Genomic DNA, 14,599 nt, shown 5'->3' with positions numbered 1-14,599 from the left:
AGAAAAAAATGTAGAATTTTAAACTTTGTCCCTAAAAGCTTCAGCTAAAAGTAAAATGAGTGAAGATGTTTCGTTTAACTATTAAATAGAATAATTCGGTAACAATTTGAGTGCCTTCTTCCCCCGAAATAAAACGATTATTAATAATTAGGAAGAAAATAGTGTATTAGTATTATCATTTTCCACTTGTCAGTATTATCATCTCATCTGATCACGCGAATCAGGTTTCTCATGACGTCACCAACAACCTATGTGGCACATTGTGCAGGAAAATATCCTAAGAAAGTGACAGATTTCCTTTGAAGAGGTTTGTCTTTTAAAATAATACTTTTTTAAAAATAAGTCGGAACTTCAAGAGGTTTTTACTCATTTACCACTACTTATTTCCATTTCCGTCACGGTTGGGGCCACCAACAAGGCCCCCTTTGAATATTAGCTCCATGTTTAGGCGCATGCATGAAGGGGGGCTGTCTTTACGCGCGCCCGAGTGTTGTTACAACACTTGAGCGCGGTAGTAACGTCTCATGTCTCTTTAAATGCGGGCTGCGTTGATCCTTCATGAATGAAACCATGTGATCCAAACATCAAATGACGTCTGGCGCCTGCGATCACAGACTAAAACAAGCGAGGAAGGAGTGGATATATGTACAGAGTAGCGAGAAGGCGTGTGCACTGGGTGGGAAAACACACACACATTTCTCAACTGTCCCTCTCGTCGCCGACCGACCATCTGCGAACACCGATCCTCCGAACGCGCGGCAGGCGAAAGGCGCCGGTGTGACTTCTGGTGAGTCAGCTTCACGGGGATCCAAACCGAAATGCCATTAAAGTGCTGAATATTTGTTTTTTTTTGCTGAGTGTGCGCGGTGGCCGCCGCTGCCGTGCCGTCACAGCGCGGTGGCATCTTGTGCCGCCGCTACTCCGCGGTGCGCGCCGCCGCCGCCGCGTCGCCCCCGGGTTCGGCCGAACTCGCGGCGGCACCGCCGAGTCGTTTCGGGAGACAACTTAATGCTGAATCATCACGGTCCGGGTCGTCTTCCAGAGCCGGACGCGCGATTCCGAGAAGGTCTAAATTGCCCGAGCAGTCGCGCAGCAACCGGCGAATGCGAGTCGCGCAGACAAAGGGGGTGTTTGCCGCGCACGGCTGTCAAGCCTGAAACAGAAGCCATGTGTCGGAATTAGAAGAGTTCGGGAGCAGGTCGGCTTCTGTTCTGTCGCAGCCGCTGGGGATTCCCTTGTATTGTGTCTCCCGAATAGTGCTTTATATTAGGAGAGCCGGTGGAGAAATGAGCGCAATAAAGACGGCGGAAACCGTCAATAACAACACCCAACCTCAGCGTTAGCTTTTCCGCCTGTCTTCTCTCGGAGGCGCTGAAGTGGCAGCGGTGGACGCAGACGCTAACCAGCCCCCCCGCGGCTCCGCGCATTCCCCCCTGGCCCCTCACAGGTAGGATGACCAGCCACTTGTCCTTTGGTGAAACGAAACCGGGATAATATCTGGCTTTTGCGCACGGTTCGACTGACCGGTGGCAACGTTCGACCCCCCTCCGCCCCCACCCCCGCGCCGCTTGTCGGCTGGCTACAGATACAAAAGGCGACAGGCGTAAACAGCCGGAGCTGTCACCGTGCTGATCCGGGGGGGCGGTCAGGTCCGGCGGCTGCAAGCTGCAGCCTTATTCAGCGGGAGCGGCGGCGGCCGGAGCGACATTTGCTCTGCGTCAGACGCTTGTGTTCTGCACGGTGGGAACAGTTTAACGTTCTGCTGCCGTTCTGCTGCCAGTTTAAATCAACCCAAAAACGCCGCTCTGGCTTGCGGCGCGGATGCTGATTCATCACCACGCTGATATTTCTCAACGCTTGTGCGAGCGGAGCGGAGGCATGAGGGAGCCATGGCAACATGGCACCGGCGGGCGGGCGGGCGGACAAAGGTCTCGGAGAGGAAGGTTTATATCGGGGGCTTGGCTCTGACATAAATAGGTCCGGTCATTCAGCGGATGTTGACGCGCTTATGGGGTAATCACAGCTCATGTTGGCAGACGAAACGCTGGGTAAAATGTCACGGCAGCTAAATTTATGCCTTTCCTGTGTACTGCGCTCAATAGGATGAATTCTCAGGATAAATTAGAAATACACGGAGTTCTGCTGGGGCCAATGGCCCCCGGCGCTGCTTCAGGGTCACTCAAATGAATATAAATATACATATATGTTGCTTATTGCACACAAGTGTTCGCAGCCTAATGTCAAGTATTGATCTGCTGCTGGAGCCACACAGACGTGCCTGCTAAAAAAAGCCAACTGTAATGCTGTGCATGACAATATCATTCTGATTGATCTCTCAGATGGGCCATTACTTGCTGCCAGGTTGCAACACATGAGTGCTGCAAGTTAAACACTGACGAGTGAGCTAATAGGGAAGCTCTATGGGCACAAGAAAAGCAGAAACTTCACCCCCTAATGACTCCATATCAGCAGCTTTAGTTGGAGTCAGCACTCTGTGGAGTGGATCAAAAGTATGTAGTAAGCAAGTTGGCAAGTACTGTAATAGCGGGTCATAATGATGAAACAGTTGTATCAGTATTGGAGAGGAGAACAACCCCCGCTCCCCCCCACACACACACGCGCGCACACGTGTGCCTGCTCACACACAAAACCGAAAAGGCTAAACTTTTTACACCCGGTATCAGTATTTAATCAGTGCTTGAAGAGCGTTTCTCCGTCAAGTACTTTCTCCATCCTTCCCTGGTGTTCGCGGTAATTGAACGCTGACCAATGCTTATGCGAGCAACTTTGCTGATGATGGCGGAGCGGCAAAGCGCGCGGAGCAAGGGGGATGAAGGAAGAGGGAGGAAGAATGAGAGATGGGATTTGCAGAGATTGAGAACAAGGACCTTTTTGTCTTCAAGGCATTCCCCTGAAAATGCTGAGGCGAAGCAAACGCGCTCTCGCCTGACAGATGGCGTTTTCACTTGTTACTTACCGCAGCTAGTTTTCTTTGCTTTCTCCTCCGCATGTGCGCGCGCCCCTGTGTGTGTGTGTGTGTGTGAGTGTGTGTGAGAGAGAGAGCAGCAGGTATAACACACCTAAGACTCGACAAGCTCGTCTCTTTGGGGTCTGTGTGTGTGTGCTGGGGTCCAGCCGGCTTAGAAACCGTGTGAGTTCTGAGCTGCACTTGCGAGATGTTGAAGGAAGATTTAGCAAGGGGAAGTGATTTTATTATCAGTTGCCTGTTGCCACATTTTCCACTTGTCAGTTGATTGCTCTCAAACTTGTGACGCCCCCCCCTTCCCCGACCTCATGCACAGGTGACACAAGAATTGTGCATAAATGAGCCGATTTAAGAAGATTTCTCTTCCAACTCTGGAAGATTTTCACTCAAATAATAATAACTAATCAGGCATAAACTCTGGTTTTGTCAGGGGTTGATTATAAACACAAACGGGTAATTAATGATCTTATTTTGGGGAAGTTCTGGCTGGTTGGCGCTCCTTAATGCTATGAGACGTCATATATGCTGCTGCATCCGCTCCGCTTTAAAAATCCCTCTTTATTGCAGCGCTTTGGTGCCGGATTGCATTGGATTGCGCAGGTGTTGACTGTGTCCGTCCTCCCCCTTCCCGCCTGTGCACGTGCTGCTGCTGGAGCTCATTTCTCAGAGGCGCTTGCATTTTTATGCCCCTGTTTGCTGCTGGGATCAATTTCAGAAAAGTCTTGTTTTGCTTGCAAATTTCTGAGAGAGAGACGATTAAAAGAAGAAATGGAAGACGGAATGAGAAGTGAGTGAAAGAGAGCAGCGGGGAGACAAGGAAGCAGTGGGGCAGATCAATAGTTGGGTTTTTTCTCTCTGCCGTAATGATGAAATATAGAGTAAGCAGATCTGGTGCATAATCATTGCTGCGCTCCACTCTTTTCTCTTGCTTCCTTGTGAGCGCGCCTCTTGTCCTTGCGTTCTTTTGACTTTGTGTGTCTGTGGCGTGTTAAATGTACCCTCGGCTCCAAAAGTGCTTCAACTCCAGATTTAAACTCCCAGAGCTCTAAAAAAAAAGGGCAAAGTTTGAGATTAATGGGGTACACAAAGAAGGAGCCGGCAGAAATGGGTGAGGGAGTTTTGAATTACTGATTAGATCATTTTTTAAAGGTTTCTGGGGTGTTTAAATACCAAACAAGGCTTCGGTGTATCCAGAGATGGACTTCCTGGAGATGTGGTGTGTGGTGTTTTCCACTTCTCGATGTTTGGTGTTTTCCACTTTAGGAGAGATGCCAAGTATACACGCTCGCACGTGGGATACACACGCGCCAACGCTGTTTTTGTATTTTAATGACAGCCACAAAATACCAAATGTGAAAACATCTGAAAGCCCCAGTAAGAGGAGTATCTGTACTGGTGGTTTCCCACCAATTGCATCATCTCATTGCACCAGTTTGCCGCAGTGTGACTATCCCAAAATTTAGCAAAGGTCCACACACGTGCACACCGAGAGCGTGATTGATAGCATTGAGCGTAAAGAGGCGACGACGATTCGCGCGTGGCGCCGCTGCTCTGTCCTCACCATTAAATCACCAACAGCAGCCAGAGTTCTGAAGAGTTTTAATTAAATTGTCTATAAAATAGTCCCGAAACCCACCTTCCCCTGTATAAAAGTGATTAAATTCCATTTCAAACTTTGTGTTTTGCATATCGTTCTCCTCTAGACTAAAAATGATGCCTGAATCTAGGTTAGGTGGTCTATAGGTATTTGATATACTAAAATAGGAGCCGCGAAGATGCATATTTCTACAGCTGGGTTGAGGATAAATTAATAAATATATACGTTTTCCCTTGGATCAAACAGTTAATCAACCGCTCACTTCGGCTCCGTAGCTGACGAGGCAGGAAGACGTGTTTACCCCGGAGAGAGCCAGCTTCATTATGATTTCCATTGTTATTTATTCGGAAAGCTGCTGAATGCACCATCAGGTAGGATAAAAACAGAAATGTATTTTGATGATGCGCAAATAAAAGTTGGTCTGTTCATTAAAAAAAAAATAACACCCCAAAACATTAAAGTCAGCTAGTTCCTGGAGTAAGCCTTGGAGAGTATGGAAAAGTGGGATGTAAGGATGAAATGATATCTTTGACCCTTTTTAAGGAAAGTTCTTTTTGATTTGACTGAACCTTGTTTACAGAATGAACTTTCTTTTTAATCCTGCCGTCCCTAATTGAGCAGCAACAACTGGGAAAGGTTATAATGGTCACCAGGAATGTCCCGGTGCTCTTTGGCTTGGATCTGGCCTCCTGGTCCAAAGACCCAGACCAAAGACCGGCCAGTTTACCCTGGGAGAGAAAGACTGTTTGTCTCCATATGTGCTCCATATAGATATGGCTGGTCAAAGGTTCGTCCATCTAATCCCATCAGATAAGCAGTGACAGATGATGGATGGAGGACATTTGTGATGATAATCCCTGATTAATGGGCCGATAATGGAGGATACGTCCCTGTTGGATTCACCGCCGTCTCTCTGACAGTTTATTTACAGTCACTGTCTGGATTAAACCTACAGTGTGAGCGTTTTCTCCCTTTTAAACTGGGGGGGGGGGGGGGGGGGGGGCACCGCTCGATTGCCTGACGGTGCAGTAATTTTCCCCTGTGTCGGGAGAATTTGTCAGACTTTCGCTCTCTACCTGCAACATAAAAACATCTTGTTTCCACCCCAAACACACACACACACACCTTCAATCAGACCCCCGCGTGTGCACGACAGCCTTTCAGACCTCTCCGAACGGACGGAGAGCGATCCCGATCCTTTACGCGTCGTGCACGGATGCGCTGTTCGCGCGTGTTGCCTCTGTGCCCGCGGTATCGCGCTTATTTCACGCTCTGCGTCCTCCTCCGTTAATAGCGTCGGCTCTGTCCTCGGCTCCGTCTTCAGCTCCCCGTCCTCGGCCTCGGATCGGCGCCGTGAGCCCTCTCGGCGCGCAACTCGCCATTATCGCTGATCTGACTCCTAATTCGCAATTAGCTCCCGCGCGCCGCTCGGTGTTAATTATTTACCGGCTCCCTCAACACCTTCAGCTCACAGTAGATCAACGAGCAGCAGCACTATTTCTCCTCACGCTTCCTTTAAAAAAACAACAAAAATGCAACGTGGAGCACAGCCAAATAGTTTTGTGGCGTTCTGGGGATTTGAATTCAAGGATGCTGCATTTTTATTTTATTTTTTTTGGTGTGGGGGGGTCTCTTTATGTCTTTCCATCGGTGTGCCATGGCTGCCGTGCGCGGCTGCCACCCTTTGTGTTCCCAGTTGCCGAGAGAGCAGCCCGAGGGAGGAGGAAGTGTTCCTGTCGCTATGTTGACATTCTTTGACATTCCTGCTGTCTATTCTTGAACTCTCTCTCTTCACATACCTGGTGGGTTATGCATGCCTGCCCCCCCCCCACCCCACCCCACCATACCGCACACACACATACACACTTTTTCCCCCCCTCATGGTTTGTTTTTGAAGCGCTTTAATCCATCTATTTACTTTCCGCTGTAGCTGTAGAAAACGCCACCGGCTTTTAAGAAGGAAGCTTCTTTCTAAGAAGTTCGTCTCTGGGCGCCAGTCGTCTCCGGGCAAAAGGTCCTCTCAAACAGGATTAATTAGAGATCTGTCTGAGCTACACGTGCGCGCACACACACACACACACTACACACTGGCAGAGAGTTCATCATCCCATTCATCTGCCAGAGCGAGTAATGCCACGTGTCTTTCAGTTTCTTGTGCTCTTTAATCTACCTTTATAATCCCCGGGTTCACCTTCCTCAATCCTGGACTTCATTTGTCAGACGGGATTATTTGCGTGTGGGTGTCTAACAACTTTTATTTCTGCGGGGAAAACCAACCCTGATCCGTCCGCCAGGTCCGATGGTTCTTCTGCACGATCCTGGTTCAGGATCTTAAAGGCCTCATCAAGGCATTCGGCCATTTTACAGATTAAATAAAACCTCCAGTGGGATTTTTCAGTTGTGGTCAGTGCTGATTTCAGGTTATTTTGAACCCCTCTACAGCCCCCCCCCCCCCCAACCCAGCAGCTAAGCTCCTACAAATGTGTTGAGGAGGCATTTTCACCCATGCCATTCCCCCCTTCACACACACACACACCACACACACACACACACACACACACCATATTTTGTCCCATTCTTATTCCTCCCCATCATTGATGTTGCTCCCTCCATCCCATCTCTGTCCCCTCCTCTCATCCTACCTGCTCACTTCTCACTTGCCTCCCTCTTTATCTTCTCGTCTTTCTCCCTTGTCATTTGCACCCCCACCCCCCTCCACACACACACACACCCCAGCCTCTGTACTCAGCATTTTTTCTTGGTTGTGGGTGTGATGTCTCTGCTGTAACGCTAATCAGCTCTGGAGACGTCAGCATTCTTTCAGTCCTCCTTCAGCCCCGGCAGCTCCCTGCTCCCCTCATTTCTACCTGGTGTGTCTTTACCTTAATATCTTACCAACTCTGCTCCTCTCTTCTCACTTTTCGCTGTATTTTACCTTCGCTGCTGTCCTCATCTTTCCCCCCCTGTCGTTTCCTTGTGTATCTGTGTGTGTGTGTGTGTGTGTGTGTGTGTGTGTGTGTGTGTGTGTGTGTGTGTGTGTGTGTGTGTGTGTGTGTGTGTGTTCTCCACCGTAACCATAAGCAGCTCCGGTCTTGAGTTGTCAGCGTTCTTTTGGCTGCTTCATAAAATACAGCCTGCCACAGCAAAAAATAAAAAATCGTCTGTTATAGCAACGGTGTCTGTGGCATTGACCGCACAGAAGCAGCCACCCCACCAGCACTATGGGAAGGACACCTCCGGCTGTGTTTGCATGTGTGTGCGCGCGCGCGCGTGTGTGTGTGTGTGTGTGAGGTCAAAGATCGGCTGCTGAGCAAAGCCATCAGCATCTTTCATCTCAGGCGGCTTCCGAAGGTCAAGTTTGGAAGTAAAGGAAGGCACATTTAAAATGAGCAGCAAACTACGCAATTTCCTTGACCCATTTATTTATTTTCCTAAATCATACTTGCGTTAAATTGCGGCCGCACACCCCACCTGAGCGTTGCAAATAAAAGGAGAACCGTACGTGAAGGGCAGGAAGAGGAAGCTCATTTGTGGGCCTGAACTAAACTCGGCGACACTGAAGGAAAGTTTTAGTCGGTTTAGGCTCACATGACGTTGTTGTTTTACATTTACAACCAATACTTCCGAGTGTTGTCGGTACCGCGTGACACTCGGATAAGAGACAATAATGGCATCTTTTTTTTATTATAGATGACGTCACGAGCAGCTCTGTTATACGTGCGCGAACACTGTTTTATCAAGCCTCGTTTAACTCGGTTGTGTAAATGCAGCCAACTGTTTGGGTGTGTGTTTTATTGTGCCCCACTGGCATAGTTGCAGGGGCGCGTGTGTGTGTGTGTGTGTGTGTGTGTGCGCGCGCGCGTGCGTGTGTGTGTGTGTGGGTTTGCCAGCTTGTTTATTGTTTGCATGCTCATGGTATTGCAGCGGAGGGGGTTGGGGTTTGGTGCACAGGGGAAATAAAGCAGAACCTGGCAGGAAAACAGCCTTCTTGTTCCCCCCACTCGCACCCCCTCGACACCACCCCCACCCCCACCCCCAGCAGTCATCCTCAGCCTTGGCGTCTTTGATCCATCCATTGTGCGATGGTGCACCTCTAGCTGTGGGGGTCTTTCTAATCTCCAGAAAGACCTTTGCCTCATTGAGATGAAGAAGAAATATAATCACTTAAAAGGAAAACAGTGTGTAGAGCTGACTGAATATATCTCAACAAAGTTTGCTTTGCATTTCAGTGCCTTCCACTCCCCCCCCCGCCCCCAATATTTTCAATAAATGACTTGATTTTTGCCTTTTTTGGGTTGTTGTGAGTTCCATGTGTGCTGCATGCACTGGCGGTTGCGCATATGCCTGTAGCTTATTGACCTCCTTTGATCTGCAGTATTTATAACCGCTGGCTTTGTGGCAGTGCGAGCGTGAACATTTGCACACCTTCAGAGAGAGGCAGAGAGGCAGAATTGCACTGTGGGGGAGGCCTTATCGTCGCAAAAGAGTGCGATCGAAACTGGCGCTGAAATGTCAAAATATTTAAAAATCACCGGGGTTTTTTTTTTTTTCTTTAAGCAGCATTTTATGTAAAATTAAAAACCCCCTTGGTAATAAAACACACGCAGGAAGACTACAGGTTGCCTTTAATCAGCAAATCGCTTTAACCAAAACACTGATTCAGCAGAATCAGTTAGTGACAACTTAATTTCACTGTCCGGTAGTCACACACACACACACACACACACACACACACACACACACCTTGTACACTTTAAATGCATACAGCAAATATTTCAAGCGGACCGTCACCTCATCAGGAGAAAAAAAGGGGGGGTGATAAAAAGTGACAGAGGTAAGTAGAAATTTACAGCAGTGGAAGATGGGAGGGGCGGGAGGTGCAGGACCAGGAATCTGCTGAGTCATCGTGACGTGCTTCATGATGACCGCTCAGCAGCGGCAACAATAGCCACACTTTATCACGTAAACACACACACACACACACGTCTGAGAGACGAGAGCAAGGCCACCGCTCCGAACAAAGCGTCTCACTGAGGGCTGGTGGAAACGTTCCTTTGTGGAGCTCTGAGCTCTAAACGCTGATCTCATCTTCGGCTTTTCTAGGGGCCCTTTTTGTCGATTTCTGATTCACGCTGTTTGGTGTGTGTGTCCTTTCACCACCGGTGCCCACAGACAAACATGCTATTTATCTGATTTTAAATATTTTAACTGACGAGTGATGTTTTTCTTTCATTAAGTCGGGTTTGTCCAACAACACAATTCCAGTATGCTGCAGATTTCAGTATCTAATTGTCATTTCTCTCAAAGTGAGGGCTTTTTTTTAAAAATAGGGTTGTCCTGTCCTCAGAACTTCACGAAGATATTTCAGGTTTAAGTTGTGAGGGTCAGGAGCTGGGGAATGACCTATGTTAATGAGGCCCACATAGACAGAAATACATACGTGTGTGTGTGCGTGTGTGTGTGGGAGCATGTGCGTTCGAGCTCTTAACAGTTGGTTTTCCCCTGGAGTTTATCCCACCACTTGTGCCACTTCCTGTTCTTTCATCAATCATTGCTTTTGGCCCGGAGCCAACCAATAACCACGCAGCAACCACGTCATGTTGTAGGTGATGTCAGTGTAACCACCAGGAAACAGGAAGACCGGGAAATTCTGAGAAACGTGTTGTTTCTTTTATTGACTTTCACCTGCGTGCGTCGATGCATGCAGCATGCTTCATAGGTGTGCACGCCACAACACTAATATTTGTCAAACATCTGCGCGTACAGATCTTATCTCCAGGAAGTGTTGTGGCGCTCACGCTGCCACCGCCACGCTTGTTTGTTGCTGATTGATTTTTATCCTTTGGTGGCTCATATTTTAGTGCCGCTTGTGTCTGCAGGTCTTTTTTTGGAAGGAGCACGCCTCTTGTGGCATGACGACGACTAATAAAGGAAATAAAGCCTTGAAGGTAAGGAAGGGGACATTCTGGACATTTGTCCGTGGACTTGAGACGATGTGTGCCTGCCTCTCACCTGTCCGCCCCTGCAGGTGAAGCGTGAGCCGGGGGAGAATGGCACCAGCCTCACGGATGAGGAGCTGGTCACCATGTCGGTGCGGGAGCTGAACCAGCACCTCCGGGGGCTCACTAAAGAGGAGATCCTGCAGCTCAAGCAGCGGAGGCGCACCTTGAAGAACCGGGGCTACGCCGCCAGCTGCAGGGTGAAGAGGGTGACCCAGAAGGAGGAGCTGGAGAAGCAGAAGGCGCTGCTGCAGCAGGAGGTGGACAAACTGGCCAATGAGAACGCCTCCATGCGCGTGGAGCTGGACGCGCTCAGGTCGAAGTACGAGGCCCTGCAGACATTCGCCAGAACTGTGGCCCGGAGTCCCACGGTGGGAGTCGGGGTTCGGGCCGGAGGAGGGGGGGGAGGGGTGCCGTCGTCGGTCATCGGTCCGCTCATACCAGGAAAGGCCGCGACGGCGACGAGCGTGATCACGATAGTGAAGTCAAAGACGGATGCGCGGTCGTGAGGGGGCCGCAAAGACGGACAAGGGTGGAGCTGCAGCGGAGCGGTTCTTCTTCTCTGGCGCCGCCTCTCCTCCACCTGCACTTGCCTTCCAAAAGGTGGGAAGTAGCGGCGGCGCGGCGCCGTCGCCGTTGTGCCGGATCAGTGCAGGCGCAGGAGAAGATGGAAGCAGGAGGAGGGTAAAGATGCAACCTCTTGGTCAGCACATGATAATTGAGCACAGAAAAACAGGGTTCCTATGACATTAGCTTAATTCCAAACCAGGGAAAAAAAATCAAAATTTTACTGTTGGAGGATCAGTAGACGAGAAAAAAAGCACTTGTTTAAACAGGACGGAAGAATATTTCAGCCCCACTAAAGTAGCTGGTAGGAAACTCAAAAAAAAATCACTGCCGACGCTCTCGGACAGCGATTCGATTCATTTTTAAAAATGTTGCCCAGGCGGAATAACCTCGGTCCTCGAGTTTCTAAGGAAGACTTCCCATAACCTGCTCTTATTCTGCTCCACCCGGCCAACAGCATATTTCAGAAACGTACTATAGAAGAACATATATATACTACACGGTGGTGGTAATTGTATTTCTACTGTTTTGTACTGTGTCGTCTTTCACATGAGGTCCAAAGTGTGTTCTCTGTGTGGGTTGTTCTGTCATTATCAGGTATTCTGTGGAATTCTGTGACACCTGCTCATTTGATATTGCTCTATTTAGTTAGCTGTATTTTTTAATGGTCTTTGTATGTCCGACTCTTTCATCACCGTTCCTTCTCTGTCCTCACATTTCTCGGCACTTCTTCAATCTAACGGAAAGATGACGGCACAGGTAATTAACCCTTAGTGGCAGCAAACATCTGGAGGAGAGAGCGACTGACCTCGTCTCAGCTTGAAGGAATTTTCAGGGAAAAGTTTGTTTCCACGAATGAAATTGAGTTTTTGCTCATAAAAGGTATCCCGGGAAATGACTGGAAAGGCAAGTGCCTTGGTCTCCTAATGATATGCATTAAAAAATGAGGACATGAGGTTTTTGGGGGGTACGGCGGCTAATTAGGAATCAGGTTGTGGCTGCATTTAACCGGCTGTGTGTAGTGTGAGCTGTGTCGTGCCCATCAGGATTAATAATGTCAGTAACGCCCATTTATGTGACCCGAAACAACGGACAGTTTATCTCATTTTCTGGAGAGGCGATGAACAAAGCCACCGTAATCTCAAGACCAGTTTTTGGGAATTCCCAGTCACACAAATGGGACGTTACTTCACCAGGAATAGTCTTACGTGGTGAACTATACACAAAGAATCTTTGTCTATGTAAAGTAGGAACTGGAGTTTTATAAAGACAATTATCTTTGCATTGTTTGTCTAAAAAAAGAAAAAGAAAAGGTGTAACAGAATCTGTTTGATATACAGTATCTATTTTGCAATTGTACCAAAAGTGGCTTAACTACTGAATAGCTTTGTTTCTCTCTAGTGACTAGGCACGTGTGTGTAACCGTGCGTGTGGCGTGCTGTGTACGTAATGAGGCAACCGTAACGTTCGCTGTTTGATGACTGTGACTCTGTTTCAGACAAACCCAGGCTAACTGCACTCTCTCTAATCACAATGCTGTTGTCCCCCCAGCACCATCGAATACAGCTCTGCAGAAATGTGCCCCCCTTTTTTTTATTTTAAATACCCCCCACCCCCCCACCGCCACCACGAGGCTCCTTGTAGAAGTGGTTAAGCTCAGAGTTTGTGTATTCAGGGCAGGGCTGCACCGCCCCATCCTTCAGTAACTTATTTTTGTAGCGTGAAATGGTGACGGGGTTCGTTTTGATGTCTCTATCGTATGTATATACAGTATATCTGTTGTTATGGCTGGGCTGTGCAGGGAAACGACGCAAACGTGTTCACGTGTTTGGTGTTTTTATGAAGTGAAACGTGTATTCTGGTATTTAATGGTTTATTTAGTAACAGTCCATCAGACGGATTCTTTTACATAAACCGGACTTAAAGCGAGTCTTTTTGCGTCCGTCGCCCGCACCAACAACAGTGATTTCAAGTAAAAGACAAGTTGGAGGTTTTAGTTCTTCTTCATGTCATTCAATGTCTGATGCCCCCTTAAGTTATTATTTCTTCTTTCCTCCTTTATCTATGTTTTTCCGAGCGGTGGCTTGATATTTACATGGTTTGTGTTTTTTTGTTTTGCTGATCATCTTCACACGTGGTGAAAAACAGGAAAATGTAAATATCCCACGTGTTCCTGCCAAACTCTGCTCCCTCCCAGCCCTATTGTCACGCATGGTGTTGCCGCGGTGACTGATGTTGCAACTTGACAAAGAAAAACAAGCCCTCGTATGACCGCAACACTGGAGCTGCTCCCATTCGGAGAATTTGACAGTTTCATTTCAGCTTCTGATTTTCAGTGTTGCGTAGCCTCTGCCTCTGATATAAGGGAAAAACTAAACTGCTGTCAGCTTTTCGGGCTTTTTTGTCTTCCAGACTTCTGTATCTCGTGGTACGACCACAACAACATTTTCATAACGATGTGGTCAACCAATTATAGCGACAGGACAGGGCAGAAGCTTTGGAAGGCAGGTTGACCGAGTCTCCCGCTGTCTTCACAGGGGTCAAGACCTACTTTACAAAGTGCTTCAGACGCCCGAGCAACCTCCCCCGAACGGCATCTATAAATTTGTTACGGAGGCAGGGAGGAGTGGCGTAGACACTGATGATGCCTAACTAGGCCCCGCTTCGCTTGTCCATTTCCAGAGTCTGCCGGCTAACCGAAATCCTCCTTCAGATCGTCGGATTCCTCCAGAAAATGCAAATCATTAACTTCTTATCTCGCCGCCCGACGCGGCCGCGCGGTTGCTTTTCCCAGTGAATCACGCCAGCGGACTGTGAAAGTGCTTTCACCCAGCGCTGGTGCTGATCGATCAGAGTAAATGAACCACGGCTTTCTCTCATCTTTGTTTTAGTCTTTTCATCAGCGGCGATGTTTGATCGGCCTCCCCCCCGGTTGCCCTCCGGCCTCTGTTGACCGCCGCCCCGGTAACACGACAGCCCTGCACCCTTGGCTCAAACCACTCGCATCTCCTTTAGCATTGAAGCTGGGATATGAATCATGGCCAGTTTGACCTGTTAGGAACGTAGCGAGGCATGTGTGAATATACCATAGCCTGTTCAGGACCCCCCCACCGAACTGAACAATTCTGTGTTTTGTATTATTTCTCTGCGGGGTGTGATAAATTATTCGGTATTTCTCTGGGAAATACTTAAATGTGACGGTCTTTGTTAGTATTTATCTTTATCTGCTAAATTATTATTATTTTTTATCGATTTGTAGATGTATGGTAAGCGATGATGACAAGGTATTGGTAATCATTAAATTCACCGTTCCATCATGGGTCTGTTGCATATTTTAATTTATTGATGTATATACTGTATGTTTGTTGAGAAACAGCTTACTTTATTTTGTATATGACCAATAAATGTTTTGAAATGGAACACAGTCGTGTTTTATCAAATATATGAATG

General features: G+C 48.1%; 1 protein-coding gene across 4 annotated transcripts; it reads left to right on the top strand.

Annotated features, from left to right (window-relative positions):
• Window positions 1-504: 504 nt before the first annotated feature.
• mafgb (v-maf avian musculoaponeurotic fibrosarcoma oncogene homolog Gb) lies at window positions 505-12,726 on the top strand. 4 transcript variants are annotated; one of them, XM_057036390.1, is made up of 4 exons: window positions 505-787; window positions 4,830-4,954; window positions 10,463-10,531; window positions 10,612-12,726. In XM_057036390.1, the coding sequence occupies exons 2-4, from the start codon at window positions 4,943-4,945 to the stop codon at window positions 11,089-11,091; spliced, it is 561 nt and encodes a 186-aa protein (XP_056892370.1). In that variant the 5' UTR covers window positions 505-787; window positions 4,830-4,942; the 3' UTR covers window positions 11,092-12,726. The 4 variants fall into 4 exon arrangements, with proteins under 4 accessions (XP_056892370.1, XP_056892373.1, XP_056892372.1 ...); XM_057036393.1 differs by lacking the exon at window positions 4,830-4,954 and having other exon boundaries at window positions 506-787; window positions 10,445-10,531; XM_057036392.1 differs by lacking the exon at window positions 4,830-4,954 and having other exon boundaries at window positions 508-787.
• Window positions 12,727-14,599: the final 1,873 nt, after the last annotated feature.

Source organism: Takifugu flavidus, chromosome 6, assembly GCF_003711565.1.
Source record: "Takifugu flavidus isolate HTHZ2018 chromosome 6, ASM371156v2, whole genome shotgun sequence".
Classification (NCBI taxonomy): Eukaryota; Metazoa; Chordata; class Actinopteri; order Tetraodontiformes; family Tetraodontidae; genus Takifugu; species Takifugu flavidus.
Note: the sequence above shows the minus strand (reverse complement) of the source record. Positions and strands in the feature narration are given on the sequence as shown.

What these genes read in the sequence shown, in the direction of transcription:
- mafgb (XM_057036390.1), top strand. An exon ending in AAGGAAATAAAGCCTTGAAG is followed by an intron (nt 10,532 to 10,611) that starts GTAAGGAAGGGG and finishes CCGCCCCTGCAG; the next exon opens with GTGAAGCGTGAGCCGGGGGA.